This window comes from Bos indicus, chromosome 6 (genome assembly GCF_029378745.1).
Source record: "Bos indicus isolate NIAB-ARS_2022 breed Sahiwal x Tharparkar chromosome 6, NIAB-ARS_B.indTharparkar_mat_pri_1.0, whole genome shotgun sequence".
Taxonomy (NCBI): Eukaryota; Metazoa; Chordata; class Mammalia; order Artiodactyla; family Bovidae; genus Bos; species Bos indicus.
Window position 1 is genome coordinate 93910533 of NC_091765.1, and position 14882 is coordinate 93925414.

The 14882-nt window shown below is 43.9% G+C and overlaps 1 protein-coding gene across 2 annotated transcripts in view; it reads left to right on the forward strand.

Annotated features, from left to right (window-relative positions):
* FRAS1 (Fraser extracellular matrix complex subunit 1) overlaps positions 1–14882 on the forward strand; it is a 534964-nt gene that overhangs the window by 487045 nt on the left and 33037 nt on the right. For both annotated transcript variants that reach the window (XM_070791638.1, XM_070791639.1), the window contains 6 exons: positions 2026–2226; positions 3972–4159; positions 5534–5809; positions 8723–8955; positions 11393–11553; positions 13769–13983. In XM_070791638.1, coding sequence (XP_070647739.1) covers positions 2026–2226; positions 3972–4159; positions 5534–5809; positions 8723–8955; positions 11393–11553; positions 13769–13983 — 1274 coding nt within the window. The remainder of the gene's footprint in view (positions 1–2025; positions 2227–3971; positions 4160–5533; positions 5810–8722; positions 8956–11392; positions 11554–13768; positions 13984–14882) is intronic.

Genomic DNA, 14882 nt, shown 5'->3' on the forward strand with positions numbered 1-14882 from the left:
GACAGAAACACTAAGACAGACACAGAATAAAAACTGTTTAAGTCCCGGCAATTCAGGAGCAGGGCTGGAAATACAATCAGAGTCAGTTGAATCCAATGAACTGATTTAAAATACTGCCACCTTCCTGGAAAAGTCTAATTTCTCAGTTTTATTCTCTCTAATTGATTTGGCCTACTAACCTAAAAATACTTAAATTCTTTAGTCAAGTGCTAGCAAAGAATGACCCAGGCACCAAAGAAAACAAAATCTGTTTTAAATAGGGACATAGCTGTTTTATTAAAATAGATATTTTAATGAATGGACAACAATACTACAACTAGTAATAGCTTTTTTATTGAATACTGATTATATACCAAGAACTGTTATAAGCATATTATTTAAAAAAAAAAAAACTTTATTTAATCCTGACAGTAAGCTTTTGAGGTAGGTGTTATTATCCTATATTATAGGTAAAGAAATTGAACCCCAGCAAAGTTATCTTATTTATGCTCTTAGTTACACAACTGTGAGGAATAAAACTGCATGTAAAACCTTATTGTATCAGATTCTAGAATCTACACAAGAGTCAGTGAGACTCAGGGTTTTTAATATAAAATATAGACTAACTTGAATTGGGGGGGGAAAATTTAAAAGCCAGCCTTGAAGTTGAATTAGCTGTTTACCGAAGGAGACAGGTTCAGATCTGAGGTGAACCCCTCCTGTTCACGAAGTACTTAGATTGTACTTAGCCCAGTACTTAGGCTCAGAGAAGTCACCGGTTCACACTGTTACAGCGACACACCTCAGTCTCAGAGAGCGTACACAGTAAAACTATGAAGTCTCAAATGAGACGTGTCTTTGACAATTAGGAAGAATGGATTTTCTGAGAGAGAAGAGGGAAGTGAACATAGAGACACCAGACATTTCTGGAAAAGTCTATGATATGTTTTTAGAGGGTATAAGGTTTGTAATTGCTCCCAATTCTTCTCTCTTCTTATCTCACTGTTTCCACCACTACCTCATTGCCCTTCCCCATGAGAATATAATACAAAGGAAGGCATGGTTCGAACTTTAAAAAAAAAAAGTTATTCATTTCACAGCAATGAGGGTAGTACTTCAAATCAGATTGTGTTCGGAAATCCTATGTTTCTCAATTATTGTTGTAGCCACCACTAAAACTACTCACTCTTTTTTTTTTTTTAACTTTTTATTTTGTGTTGGAGTATAGCCAATTAACAATGCTGTGACAGTTTCCAGTGAACAGCGAAGGGACTCAGCCATACATATACATGTATCCATTCTCCTCCAAACCCCCCTCCCATCCAGCCTGCCATATAACATTGAGCAGAGTCCCCTGTGCTATACTGTAGGTTAGCTTGTTGGTTACCCTTGTTAAATATAGCAGTGTGTACATGTCAATCCCAAACTCCCTAACTACCCCTTCTCCCCATCCTTTCCACCTGGCAACCATAAATTGGTAAAACTACTCATTCTTAACTAACCTGTGGTATTTATAGATAAAGCTAAGGGTGGGGGAAAGTGAAAGCAGTAGGAAGGAGGACCCAGAAGATGGAGATGAGAGATAGATTTGGTAAATGTAAGCAGTATATAAATGAAATTCATATCTCATAAATGAAAAAGAGTTGGTTCATACAATCAGTCAATAGATATTTATCAAGGGCTTACTCTGTCTCAGTCCCTTGATAAATTGTGCAGATTTAAAAACATGCTATGAGCTATAAGGCCTAGATGGAAACTTGGATAACATGCATTTCAAAGTGCTTAAAAATGTTTCCTCCACTGTACTCTTTTTAATAAGAAATATGTGAGAAACAGCTCCTGCAGAATCACAGATGAATTCCTTTTTCCAAAGTATTGCTTAGGGGTAAATACAGATTGATTTTTATGACTGCAAGCTATTTTGCCTTTTGTATTGTTAATTAGTGTGAAAAATTCCCTCTTGTCGTTATAAAGTGTTTTCATGGGAGTTGGAATTCTTTTTCACTTTTGCAACTTGCTCTTGTTTTCCTAACCTTGTTTCCTTAGCCCCTACCATTGAGTTTGAAGAAGCTGCATACCAAGTCCGGGAACCCTCAGGGCCAGATGCCACGGCCATTCTGAACGTCAAGGTGATCCGCAGAGGGGATCAGAACAGAACATCCAAGATTCGCTGTAGCACACGGGATGGGTCAGCCCAGTCTGGTGTGGATTATTACCCAAAGAGCCGAGTCTTGAAGTTCAGTCCTGGTAATTGAATGCCAATCCCAATTAGTAGGTCTTCCTTAAAGTGTTAATCGATTAGTTGTGTCTGACTCTTTGCGACCCCATAGACTATAGCCCGCCAGGCTCCTCTGTCCATAGAATTTCCGAGGCAAGAATACTGGAGTGGGTAGCCATTTCCTTCTCCAGAGGATCTTCCTGATCCAGGTATCAAACCTGAGTCTCCTGCATTACAGGCAGATTCTTACTGTCTGAGTCACCAGGGAAGCCCCATAGGTATTACTTAAGAGAGAGGCTAATATCTTATATTCGAAGGAAAAAATAAGCAGAAAATTAAAAAATATATACATTTCCAATAGCATGAAGTACTTAGTAAGCACACATTTGAGGTTGTAGGAATCTTTAAATTTTTTAATTAGTAAAAGTGGCATAGGATAAGAAAAAAAAAAAGAAGTGCCTTACTTCGGAGCATCCTAGGCATTTTGGATCATTCAAAAGGATTTGTTGTTGTTGTTAGCCTATAATTTGGTTGAGCAATGGGAGCACCTGAATTTTTAAAAATATATGTGATGCCATCATTCAGCAAACATCAGTACACACCATTGTGCTGGGCCCTTCAGGGCTTACTCAACCCAGAAGGCACAATCTCCATGTTCAAATGGCTTGACATCTATTAGGCGATGCTATGAAGATGAGTCATGGAAGAGAGAAAGATGAGATGCTCACAACCAGCTGTTTAATTGTTTGATGTATTTCCTTAATGGAAGGAATGAGACAAAAAAAGGACTGACTTTTACTCTAGACTTTTCCCAAAAACTTTCTGGAGCAATATAAGGTGAAAAGGCTGGTGTACAGCCTGGCACTGTTTGTGATGTAGCCAGAAGTGGGCAAAAGTGGTAGAAGCCCTCTTCAGAGATGGCATGGCAAGAAGAGGGAAGAAATGCCTCCCTTGGAGATGGAGGGGTGTCTCTGTATGTCTCCATCACCCCACGGAGCTTCAAAGGGCTTTTGGCTCCATCCCTTGTTCGTCTGGCTAGTGTTTACAGGGAAGTTAGGTGCCCTTCCTCCACATGCTCACAAGGACCTCTCTTCCAAGTGTCTTAGCTTTTTTCTCTTCTGCATAAGGATCTGGGGGAAAGGCAGGTCCTAGAAGTAACCTAGCCCAGGTGTCTATAGGAGGAAGAAGGCCATCTTGACCACTGCCAGGGATAGCTGCACCCTCATAGAATCACTTTATAGAAAACATGGGGGTTTCTGAGCTCTAACCCTCCCCATTCCATGCTGGCAAACTGTCACATTATCGTCTTGGCAGAGACGGCCCTGTAGGTAACCTTTGAGCTGTCGCTTCCCAAGAGACAGCTTTGAAGGGTGTCTAGTGTGTAAACACTCATTGCCACACAGGGGCTTGTTCCTAAGTGTAAAGGGGAAAGAAAAATTAAGCAAAAAAAAAAAAAAATGCATAACCAGGGTGGAGTGTTTTTTAGATCATAGATTTTTATTACCACCAGCTAGTGTCAGGCAGGGGCCATTAATTCTCATGTGTTGAATAGTAAATCTGTAGGACTGAGCCTCCACCACGGGTGGAATTTCACCTATAAAACTGATCCCTCAATGGAGATTGGGCTAAAGTGATTAGCAGCCACTGCATTGATAGAAGCCCTCCAAGAAGAAAGGGCATATTTCAACATGAAGCCTCAGCAGTGCCAACCTGCACCGTCTTAAGTGGGTCACTGATGAAGACCTTTGCTCTCTTTGTTCTGTCCTTGGCGAAGGTGTGGATCACATCTTCTTTAAAGTCGAGATCCTGTCCAATGAAGATCGGGAGTGGCATGAATCCTTCTCCCTAGTCCTTGGCCCAGATGACCCAGTGGAAGCAGTTCTTGGCGATGTGACCACGGCTACAGTGACAATTCTAGACCAGGAGGCAGCTGGGAGTCTCATCCTGCCAGCACCGCCCATTGTAAGTCTCATGACCCAAAGGATGGTTGCTTCTGTCTTAGGCGTTAGATGAGAACTTGAGAGAAGCAGGACTGCCAGGACTGCTCGTGTCCCCTTCCCCAAATCCCTCACTCCCATCACCTCCAGGGTCGTCTGGTAATGTCTGGTGACATCTGTGGTTTTCATGACTGTCACACTGGGTGCTGTTAGCATCTAGGGGATGGAAGTCAGGGATGCTGCTGAACATCCTACAATACACAGGCCAGTCCCCCTCCTCCACACCAAAGAGTTGCCTGGCTCAAAAGTCAGTAGTGCTAAAGAGGAGAAACCTGGTTTCCACATAAGAGTGAGACCAAACTATGTTGAGACCTTTGTCTGACAAAGAAAGTACAATACCATTGATCTCGTTTCTTTGGTGAGACCTAGAAGAGTAAAAATGGAGTATTCCCCCATATCTATTATCCTACATACTCGCCATGGGCATAGAATTAAGTGTCTATGGAGATGTACCACCATGTTTCCCAATTTGGGGATGAACAGAATGAATGCACCGACTTCACAGTTAGGAGAAATGCTCACAGAGGTTGCCGTGTGGCTAGTCCCTCAGTCATGTCCGACTCTTTGCAACTCTGTGGACTGTAGCCCGCCAGGTTCCTCTGTTCATGGGATTCTCTAGACAAGAATACTGGATTCCCTTCTCCAGGGGATCTTCCTGACCCAGAGATTGAACCTGGGTCTCCTGCATTGCAGGTGGATTTTTTACTGTCTGAGCCACCAGGGAAGCTCCCAGAAGTTGCCAAGGGGAATTTAACGTAGGATAATGAAGCAGTCCGAATAACTCTTATAACTTCCCCTGACTAATCTCATACAATAGAAAGACCATTTCAAAATATGTCTCTTTGACCATGGAAGAAATATATATGTATGTTCAGTCACTAAGTCATGTCTGTCTCTTTGCAACCCCATGGACTGCAGCATGCCAGGCTTCCCTGTCCTTCACATATATCCTTTATTTACTTGTATTTTGCCAGATGCACTACTGCCTGCCATTAACAGTTTAATGCAACTTTTAACTAATATCTGCCATTTATGATAGAGTTGTGGTTACAGTGTGTTGGGGGTGGAGTGTTTTTCACTTGAGTCATAGGAATCTGATTTAGGAATGAGACCGTTAAGATACTAAAGCTTTTAACTCAGGGAGGAGGAGGATCTTCCCTACTATTGAAGATTTCCAGGATCTTTTAGGGATGCCTGGCTAAGCATTGTTAAAACCACTGCTATATTTTAAAGAATCCCTAGGAGTTAAGTGATCAGGTAGGTCTCTAGGGAAGGGAGCTTTAGTTTTCTGACCCTCCCGATACCCACCCAGGCCTGAAGCTATGTTGCTCCTTGGCAGGTCGTTACACTTGCTGACTATGACCATGTGGAAGAGGTTACCAAGGAGGGAGTCAAGAAATCCCCCTCCCCAGGCTACCCGCTGATCTGCGTCACGCCCTGCGACCCCCATTTCCCCAAATACGCTGTCATGAAGGAGCGCTGCATTGAGGCTGGCATCAACCAGACGTCTGTGCAGTTCAGCTGGGAAGTGGCCGCCCCCACTGACGGCAACGGGGCCCGGTCTCCCTTCGAGACCATCACCGACAACACGCCATTCACCAGTGTCAACCACATGGTAGGTCTGGTTACAGAGAGAGAGACCTGGCCTTTCTCTTTGTTACTCCAGCTCTGTCAAATTCCTTAAGGTCCCTGCATGCCATTTGGTATAAACTAAACAATTAAGCGGGTACAACACTGTCCTTTTGTTCTTACGTATGAGAAAAGATAATGTGGTGTGGCAGAAAGAGGACTAGGCTAGTACTCCAACAACCTGTTACAAACCTTGATTCTGCCTGTTCTGAACTATGTGATGTGAAGTGTTTACTTTACCTTTCTGAGTCTCAGTTTCCTGATCTACAAAATAATACCTCCTTTGCTTAATCCACTTGACAAGGTCATTGACAGATAGGAAAGTGATTTACAAATGATGAAGTAAGTCAAATATTCTAGGTAAGTACGAATAATGATTAGTCTCTTTTCACATCTCTTAAATCATTCAATATGGAGTAGGGTATAAATTCCTTAAGAAAAAGGGTTCTACCATATTTGTATATCCATCCCAAAGTGGCTGCCACATTGGTGGCACGCAGTGGGGACCAGTTATTAAATAAAATGAGAGTATGCTTATTAAGTGATCAGTATTTTTCGAAGCCTGGTGGGAAGATATGAAAAGAGGTTCAGAATGTTGTTGCTGTCCTCAGAGAGTCAGGAGGCCAGACGCACACCTCTGCCACCATCAGGGAGCCACGCACAGCGGTGCTTTGCCCACGCTCAGGAAACAGCCCAGTGTTCTGACTCTGCTCATTGCACCAATGATGTTCTTCCAGAAAGAGCTGAAAGCAGTGAGACTCAGGCTCCACAGAGCGTCTGGCACCCAGGAAACAATCAATGGTTTTTGACTGAGATGAGTGCATTTAATAATTTTGGAAATCAGAGATTTTCTTCAGACTTAATTTCTCTAGATATTTCCCTACAAATCCACAGTCTGTTCTCACTTTAACAGTGCCTTGGACTTCCCTAGAGGTCCAGCAGTTGGGAATCCACCTACCTGCCAGGGAGACGAATTCAATCGGTCCCTGGTCCAGGAAGATTCCACATGCTGAGGAGCAGCTAAGCCCGAGCACCGCAACTGGAGAGTAGCCCCTGCTCACCACAGCTAGGGGAAACCCATGCTCAGCAATGAAGACCCAGCACAGCAAGAATAAATAAATAAAAAGTTTTAAAAAGAACTCTCTTGAGTAGGTAGTGGAAGAAAGCTGTTAGATGTACATTGGAGGCTTTGGATAACGTGGGTCCCTCGTGTCCATTGTCCTTGGCACAGCTTATTCAGAAAGGCCAGAAGATTAATTCCTTTGCAACATAACCTAGTTCAAATTTAAATTATCTTTATTATTATTAGAAATGTAAATGGCAAGACTTAACAGCTTATTGTTTCATAAATACCTTGTTCTCTGTTCAACAAACCCATGAAGGGGCAGTTGGTTTGATTTGAGCCAAATATACATTTTTAACAGGTACCAAGTTTACGATTTTACCTTATATTTCAGCTTGCCTTCTTGTGATGAATTGGTGACTAATCCTCTTACCCCAGCTTCCTCTGCTCTGCCTTCATTTCTTCAATTATTTATTTAATACTGTTGTATCGTGTGCATTTTTGTAAGATGCTTCAAATCCCTTCTGAATGAAGTCCATGTATAAATAAATAAAGTTGTGGCAGCTAATTAAAAAAATTTTAATGGAAAAATCTTCTTCAATTTTTAATGGACTTCAGTGAAAATTGTTTCCATGGTAGAATTTATAAGTTTGTATGATTGCTTTGTGGGAAGTCTGCTGCACATAGAACTACTAATGAGTTTTTCTTATTATATACTTCCCTATGTCAATGCACTAGTAACCTAGAGAGTTTTGGTGACCTAGGTTACCTCTGCATAGATTGCATTAAGCACTCATGGATTCTGTGTGTCTGGAGCATGAGAAAATCTGTAGAAAGACTTTCAAGGCCAGTAGGTGTCAGAGGCCAAGTTCTCAACTTTAACTCCACCACGTTATTGTAACCCTTAGTAATTAGAGGGGAGTTAAGGGAGGGAATGGCAGTAGGGAGGAAAGAAAACTAAGAACTCCTAGGAAAAAAGTGTCTTTCCTCTATATCCTGATACCATGCCTTCAACAAAAGTGACTTAGAGGCAATGAGTCTTGCTGGAAGGGCTGAAAAATCATTAAGTACTTCTCTGAACCTAATATGTAAAGAGAACAAGTGTCATTGGGAATCAGTCATCTCTAGTTTCTTGCTCCACATTTGTCTACTTGCTTGTTACCTGGCTTACCACCCTAGGCTCTAAGTACTCAGTGCTCTGTCCATGGTGCCTGGCTCCTGGTAGAAAGTCAGTACTTAGGTGGTGAGAGGTGGGTAGATCAATGGACACATAGATGGATAAATGGATGGATAATGGATGGTGTGGGCTAAGAATGCAGCCTGCCATGTCAGTCAGCAAAGGATGTTGCAGCATCAGCCACTGCAGCCAGTGGGGCATCCTAAAGAGACTCAGGATGAGAAAACACAGGATACTGGCCCCTGATAGCTGAGATGCCTATTAAAGGAATGATTTCAGTGAGCGACTTAGCAGCAGCAGCAGCAAACTATTTCATCTTCCCATACATGGAAAAGTGCACAATTCCTTAACTTGAGATATCCAGTTTTAACAGTTATCTTTTGATGTTCCAACTACCTGGCCTTTGTTGCAAAAACTCTGATTAATATGTATCCCGGCTCTTCCCATTCCTCTTTGGAGCAGTCTCTCACAGTTACCTAAGATGCTGTATCCCAGGCTCAAGTCCTCAGTTTAGCCTGCTGTATAAAACCTAACTCTCAGCTTTTAGGTTGTGCAGTGTTTTCAGCTGACAATGGTCTTCACAGATTATCATCCAGAAGACACAGTATGAAGAGCTGTTGAGGCACCACGTGTCTGAGGTGATTTATTCTTCCTGGTAGGTCCTGGACAGCATTTACTTCAGCCGGAGGTTCCATGTACGTTGTGTGGCCAAGGCTGTGGACAAGGTGGGCCACGTGGGGACCCCCTTGAGGAGCAACATTGTCACCATCGGAACAGACAGTGCTATCTGCCACACTCCAGTGGTGGCTGGGACAGCCCGAGGCTTCCAGGCTCAGTCCTTCATCGCGACCTTGAAATACCTGGACGTCAAACATAAGGAGCATCCCAACAGGTCAGGCGGGGAGTGCCCTCCATGAGCAGATGGCAGAGAGAGTCCCCAGCTGTGCTTTGTGTGTTTTCTAGGTGGGACAAATCAGTGAGTGATGCTTCTGCAAAATAAGAATAATGATGATGAATGCTTCATAAAAAGTTGAAGTTCTTCAAACGTGCCCTAATATCTGGCCCTTGTCAATCTTTCTAGCCTCATTTCCTTCATCTTGTTATTTTCATTTGCCAGTCCACCCACAGGGAATCACATGTAACTTCCTCGGGATTTCAAGCACTCTTAGGTAACCTGCCTCTGCCTGTGGCTACTCCTGGCTCCAGCTTTCCCCCGTCCCCTTCCAGTCCATATTCTTAAATCCCATTGTCCCACCATACCTAAGCCATGGCATCTCTTCTAGGAACTTTTCTGTCATCTCCCCCAATTTAGTTTGGAAGCTTTTACTTCCCACTTTTCTGGCACCCACATCTGCCTCTCTGAGAGTGTTATCATCATTCATTCTCTCCTTGTCATCCCCACCCAGGAGATGATGGTGGCAGGGACCATGACTGTTTATTTTGCATCCCCTCTGCCTAGAATGTCCTTCTTGGCACCTAAGAGGCACTCACTAAGTACCCAGTGAAAAAATTAGTAACAACACTGGTGAATTATAACTCAGTGGGCAGATATGCTTTTTTTTTTTCCTGTGCCCTATGATCTTGATGGAAAATGGATGATTTCATTTTTTATATAGCAAAAAAAAAAAAAAAACACAAGATTTCAGGTAGGTTATACATATTCATTAAACCTGGTAGTATTTATGTGCATGCCTTTATGAGCAACTGAGTTCAGAGAAAGGGGCTCATTTACATGAAAAAAAAAACAGATTTGAACATGGAGCCAAAAATATGCAAATCCTTTTTTCTAGCAGAATGAAATTTATTTTTGTAAAAAGCAATAACAGAAGTGTCCAGGGTTACTATTGACCCTGTTCCTTACAAAAAGAGCCATTCTGTTCACATTCTGAGGTTCTGATTCTTCTTTAAAACATGAGTCTTTGTTCTGGGAGACAAGCTGTAAAAATTCACAATGCATCCTCAATAAACATGCTGAAAATTTAAACTTGTACAGTGAAAAAATTGCAGCCCCTCAGTACAGTTTTGTTGTGTTGCAGTCTTAACCGGTATTTATTAAGCTCATATTTTATTTAGAATTGTGTACTACAGGCTCTGGAGAAACAGAAGAAGTGAAGGAAATGGTCCTTTGCCCTCTTAGTGGGGAGGCAAGACAGACTCTTAAAGCATATAAGAAATAGCAGCTAATATAAATAAGTTACAGACTTCCTGGTACAAAGGCACCTACAGGCAGAAGAATGTAGTTCAAGGCAGAGCTTGCTGTAGATTGAGGCCAGTGAGGGCTGGTGGCCTTGCTAGGACTTGCTGGTGGGGAAAGGGAGGTTTTTGAAGTTGGGGAGAGACCATGTGTGTCTTAGTCACTCAGTCGTATCTGATTCTTTGCAATCCCATGGACTGTATCCCACCAGGCTCCTCTGTCCATGGGATTCTCCAGGCAAGAATACTGGAGTGGGTTGCCATGCCCCCTCCAGGGGATCTTCCCAACCCAGGGATCGGATCCACGTCTCTTGGTCTCCTGCATTGCAGGTGGACTCTTTACCACTAGCACCACCTGGGGAGCCCCAAGACTATTGAATAGTGGAGTATTACTATTTCTAGGCTTTTTTCCTGGGTAAGGATACTGGCCTTAGAGTTTAAGAGCTCAGTGATGTCTTTGGGCACAAATACTTTAGAAAATTCTGTGGCAACCCTCCACAACCTCCATAGACACTCACTGTGACAAAGAAATTTAGCCATGCCTGTACCATCCACTCGGCTCCAGCTCATGCAGAAACAAAGCTTCCTTTTAAAGCAGAAGATAGCTACAATTTATGGTTGCGATGTTATCTTTTCTTATACACGCAAAAAAATCTATGATTCTAGATTGCTATTAGTCCTGAGTCTGGAGGATCTCCCAGGGGCTGGAGGGAGGAGAATAACCCCGCATGCACACTATACCCTCATGCACAGAGAGAACTCCTACATGGAAAGCTTCAGAAAAAAAAACCTGGTAAATTCACTGGTGAAGACAAATTGAGTTATGAGAAAGCAAGGTACCATACTGGGGGCTTCCCAAGTGGCACTAGTGGTAAAGAACCTGCCTGCCAATGCAGGTAGACATAAGAGGTGAGGGTTCGATCCCCGGGTTGGGAAGATCCCCTGGAGGAGGGCATGGCAGCCCACCCCAGTATTCTTGCCTGGAGAATCCCATGGACAGAGGAGATGGTGGGCTACAGTCCATGGGGTCTCAAAGAGTCAGGTATGACTGAGTAACTCAGCACACAATGTACCATACTAGCTACTTATGGCAGGCACCTGAAAGCCCTGATTTCTGCTCTTGTTTTCCCCCCTAGAATCCACATTTCTGTGCAGATCCCACACCAGGATGGAATGCTGCCACTCATCTCCACCATGCCGCTGCACAACCTGCATTTTCTTCTATCTGAGTCCATCTACAGGCACCAACACGTCTGCTCCAACCTCGTCACCACCCGGGACCTGAGAGGCATCTCAGGTGAGGGGAGACTTCCCTGTTAGTGTGCCCAGCCCAGCACGATGACCCTTAGGGATGTGGCTAAGTGGACTCTGCTTTTCATGTTTTCTGGTCCTCAAAATCTGCATGGTTAGTGGATCTGCTCAGCAGCAAGCAGCCAAACATAGGCAGCTTGGACAGTGACATGAATAGCAAAAAACAAAGACCTTGGAATCAAACTGACAAGGTTCATGTCCTTATTCCACTCCCTGTACAACTCAACAAAAATAGCTGGACAACTCTGAGCCAGCCACTTTCTTATCTATCACATGAGGAGAATAATTGTTCCCAAACAAGGTAGGGATTGCATGTGTCAACAATTTTAAAACCCCGGTCCTGGTCAATTTTAGCTCCTTCCTTCTCCTGCACTTGGTTCCCATGCTCTCAGCATTTTATAAAACACCTGTGCAAGGGTAGATATTATAGGATGATTCTCCAGGAGCAGTAGCCAAGGTGGAGCTTGGGGTATGAGATGTTTATTGGGCATCCATATCTCCTAAAGGGAAAGGGAGGAAGCAGGACTGGGCAGAGGGAGAAGTCTGCAGTGCGGCCAATGAAACCGCAACCAGTTCTTACAGGGAGCTCTGGAGAGAGCCCAGCTGTCCATCATGTCCTGCATCCAGCCCCAGTGGGCAGACCTCTCGGCCCCACATCTCTCAGTCCGTGGATGGCAGACTGCTGGAGCAAATGGCGTGACTTGGGGCTCTGCAGCTGATACAGACCCAAGGGCGCTGACAGCTGAGGCAGCACATCTCCTGTTCACCAGGGCAGATGTTTTAGTTTACAAAGAATCCTGTCCATTTCCATTCACCTTAGCAAGTGCACATTAAATGCGCATTTCCTCCCTTTGCAACTGATGAATCATTTAACAGTGTTTTTGAAGACAGGAAAGCGTTCGTGTGCTCTTCCATATTCATTAAGCATCACTCTGGGTAGTGATGGTCTTGATACAGTAGGAATTAGTGGAGTGTAAATGATTCCTAAGTCACTGGGCTATAGATGAAAGTTTCATTGGTCTGCATATGCAAGCTAGTGGAAGAAATATACCATGTCTATAGGCCGAAAGTTTGCACCTCTTCCTACTTAAACATGATTAGCTTCAGTACATGTTCACTGACACCCTAGTCTTTGTGGCGCAGAGGGCTGTGTGCTGGTGTCAAACATTCTGAGAAATGGATCAGCTCTTTCAGAATATCATAGTTGCTTTCAGGACCATACAAAGTTGAACCCTAATATTCTAAAATTGTGTCTGTATTCAGCTCTCTTCTGCATAAAGGTCATCCTTAATTTAGAACAGTTCAGTTGCTTGGCAGCATTTGATCCAATAATTTTTGCCTGTAGCATGGGAAGCTTAGTCAAGCATCATTAGCGAGCTATTTACTCATTAACACAGAATTAAGATTTCTTTTTTCTGCAAGAGTTCAGACACCATAGGAAGCAGGGGAGGAGGTAATCAGAGGTTTGTTTGCTAGCTCCCCATAAAAGCTATGTTTTAAAAAAATCAGTCTTGAGAAAGAATAATTCACCAACAGATTCTCCATATAATAAATCCATTTCTTCAAGGACTGATTGTGAAGCATAGAACCAAGCTGGGCAGGTGTGACAGACAAGGCTTTACGGTGTTCTTTTCCAACAGATACACAGGGCCACCAGGCACTGGCTTCTTCATTTATGGTCTCATCCATTCATCTTTTCTTCCCTGGCTCCTGCAGCATCTTTCCTGAGTCTGTGACCCCAGTCACTCTGTTTAACACGTGGCAACAGGCAAGATGACAAGCCCCCCTCACCTTCTCACTGAGCTTGTGTCAGGAGCCCTGGTTAGTTAATTAGTGTTAGTTGCTCAGTCGTGTCCAGCTCTTTGCAACCCCATGGACTAAATAGCCTGCCAGGCTCCTCTGTCCATGGAATTCTCCAGGCAAGAATACTAGAGTGGGTTGCCATTCCCTTCAAGGGAATCTTCCCAGCCCAGGGATAGAACATGGGTCTTCCACATCTCAGCTAGACCCTTTACCGTCTAAGCCACCAGGGAAGCCTGGGAGCCCTGGGGTGCTCTATTAGTCATCTCAGAAGAAAGGAAAGTTCTCCCTGTGTGTCCAAAGGATGTGTCCATTCTCACTCTCCCCCCAGCTCCTGGGAAGCTGGTGAAGGGCAGGTCCACAGACTGGATTACTGTTCCTTGCTTCTCCCTCCCTCGCAGAGGCAGGGTTCCTGGACGACAGGGTCCATGACAGCATGGCACTGGGGCCTGGCTACGACCGCCCCTTCCAGTTTGACTCCAGCGTGCGGGAGCCAAAGACCATCCAGCTCTACAAACACCTGAACCTGAAGAGCTGCGTCTGGACGTTTGATGCCTATTATGACATGACGGAGCTGATTGACGTCTGTGGGGGGTCTGTAACCGCCGACTTCCAGGTGGGTGCCCTAGGGGTCTGTCTGAAGGCTGTGTGCACCTGGATATCATGTTAAAGCTTGTTCATTCATTGAACTGAAGCACTTTAGCACCCAGTTGCTCCCAGAACTGCACCAACCAAGGGACTCTTCTTTCTAAACCCTGCAAGAGAGACCTTAGCAGCATCATAGCTAGAGCAAGCCCCCCAAAGTCCTCTCAATCAGCTAATTAGAAAATTAATATAGAAGATGTTTAAATTAAGTTGAAGAAAATTAGCTGTCTGGCAGTCATTTATATAAAAATCCAATAGCCTTACTTCTCTAGGTATATATGTTTTTTACTCTGGGTGTATTTTGGAAAGGGCTTCCCGGGTGGCTTAGTGGTAAAAGAACCCGCCTGCCAATGCAGGCGACAAAGATTTGATCCCTGGGTCAGGAAGATTCCCCTGGAGAAGGAAATGGCAACCCATTCCAGTATTCTTGCCTGGAAAATCCCATGGACAGAGGACCCTGTTGGGCTACAGTCCATGGGCCTGCAAAGAGTCCAACACAACTGAGCAGCTGAGCATGTGTATTTTGGAAAGTCAAAAAGGTTTACCTTGATGGGAAGATCGTGGCTAAGTCGATGTGTTTTCCCCGCGTGGGGAAATGAGTTAAAATGACAGAAGTTCCCTGTCTTTCAGCAAACAAGTAAAGCACTGTTGTCCCAAGTGTCACGGCAACTGTTTAAAACACCTTGCTGTCATACCTATTCCAAACCTATGGTTAATAGTCCTTAAACATCAGTAATAACGAAAGTCTTGGTCGCTCAGTCATGTCCGACTCTTTTGACCCCATGGACTCTAGCTTGCCAGGCTCCTCTGTCCATGGGATTTTCCAGGCAAGAATATTGGAGTGGGTAGCCATTCCCTTCTCCTGGGGAT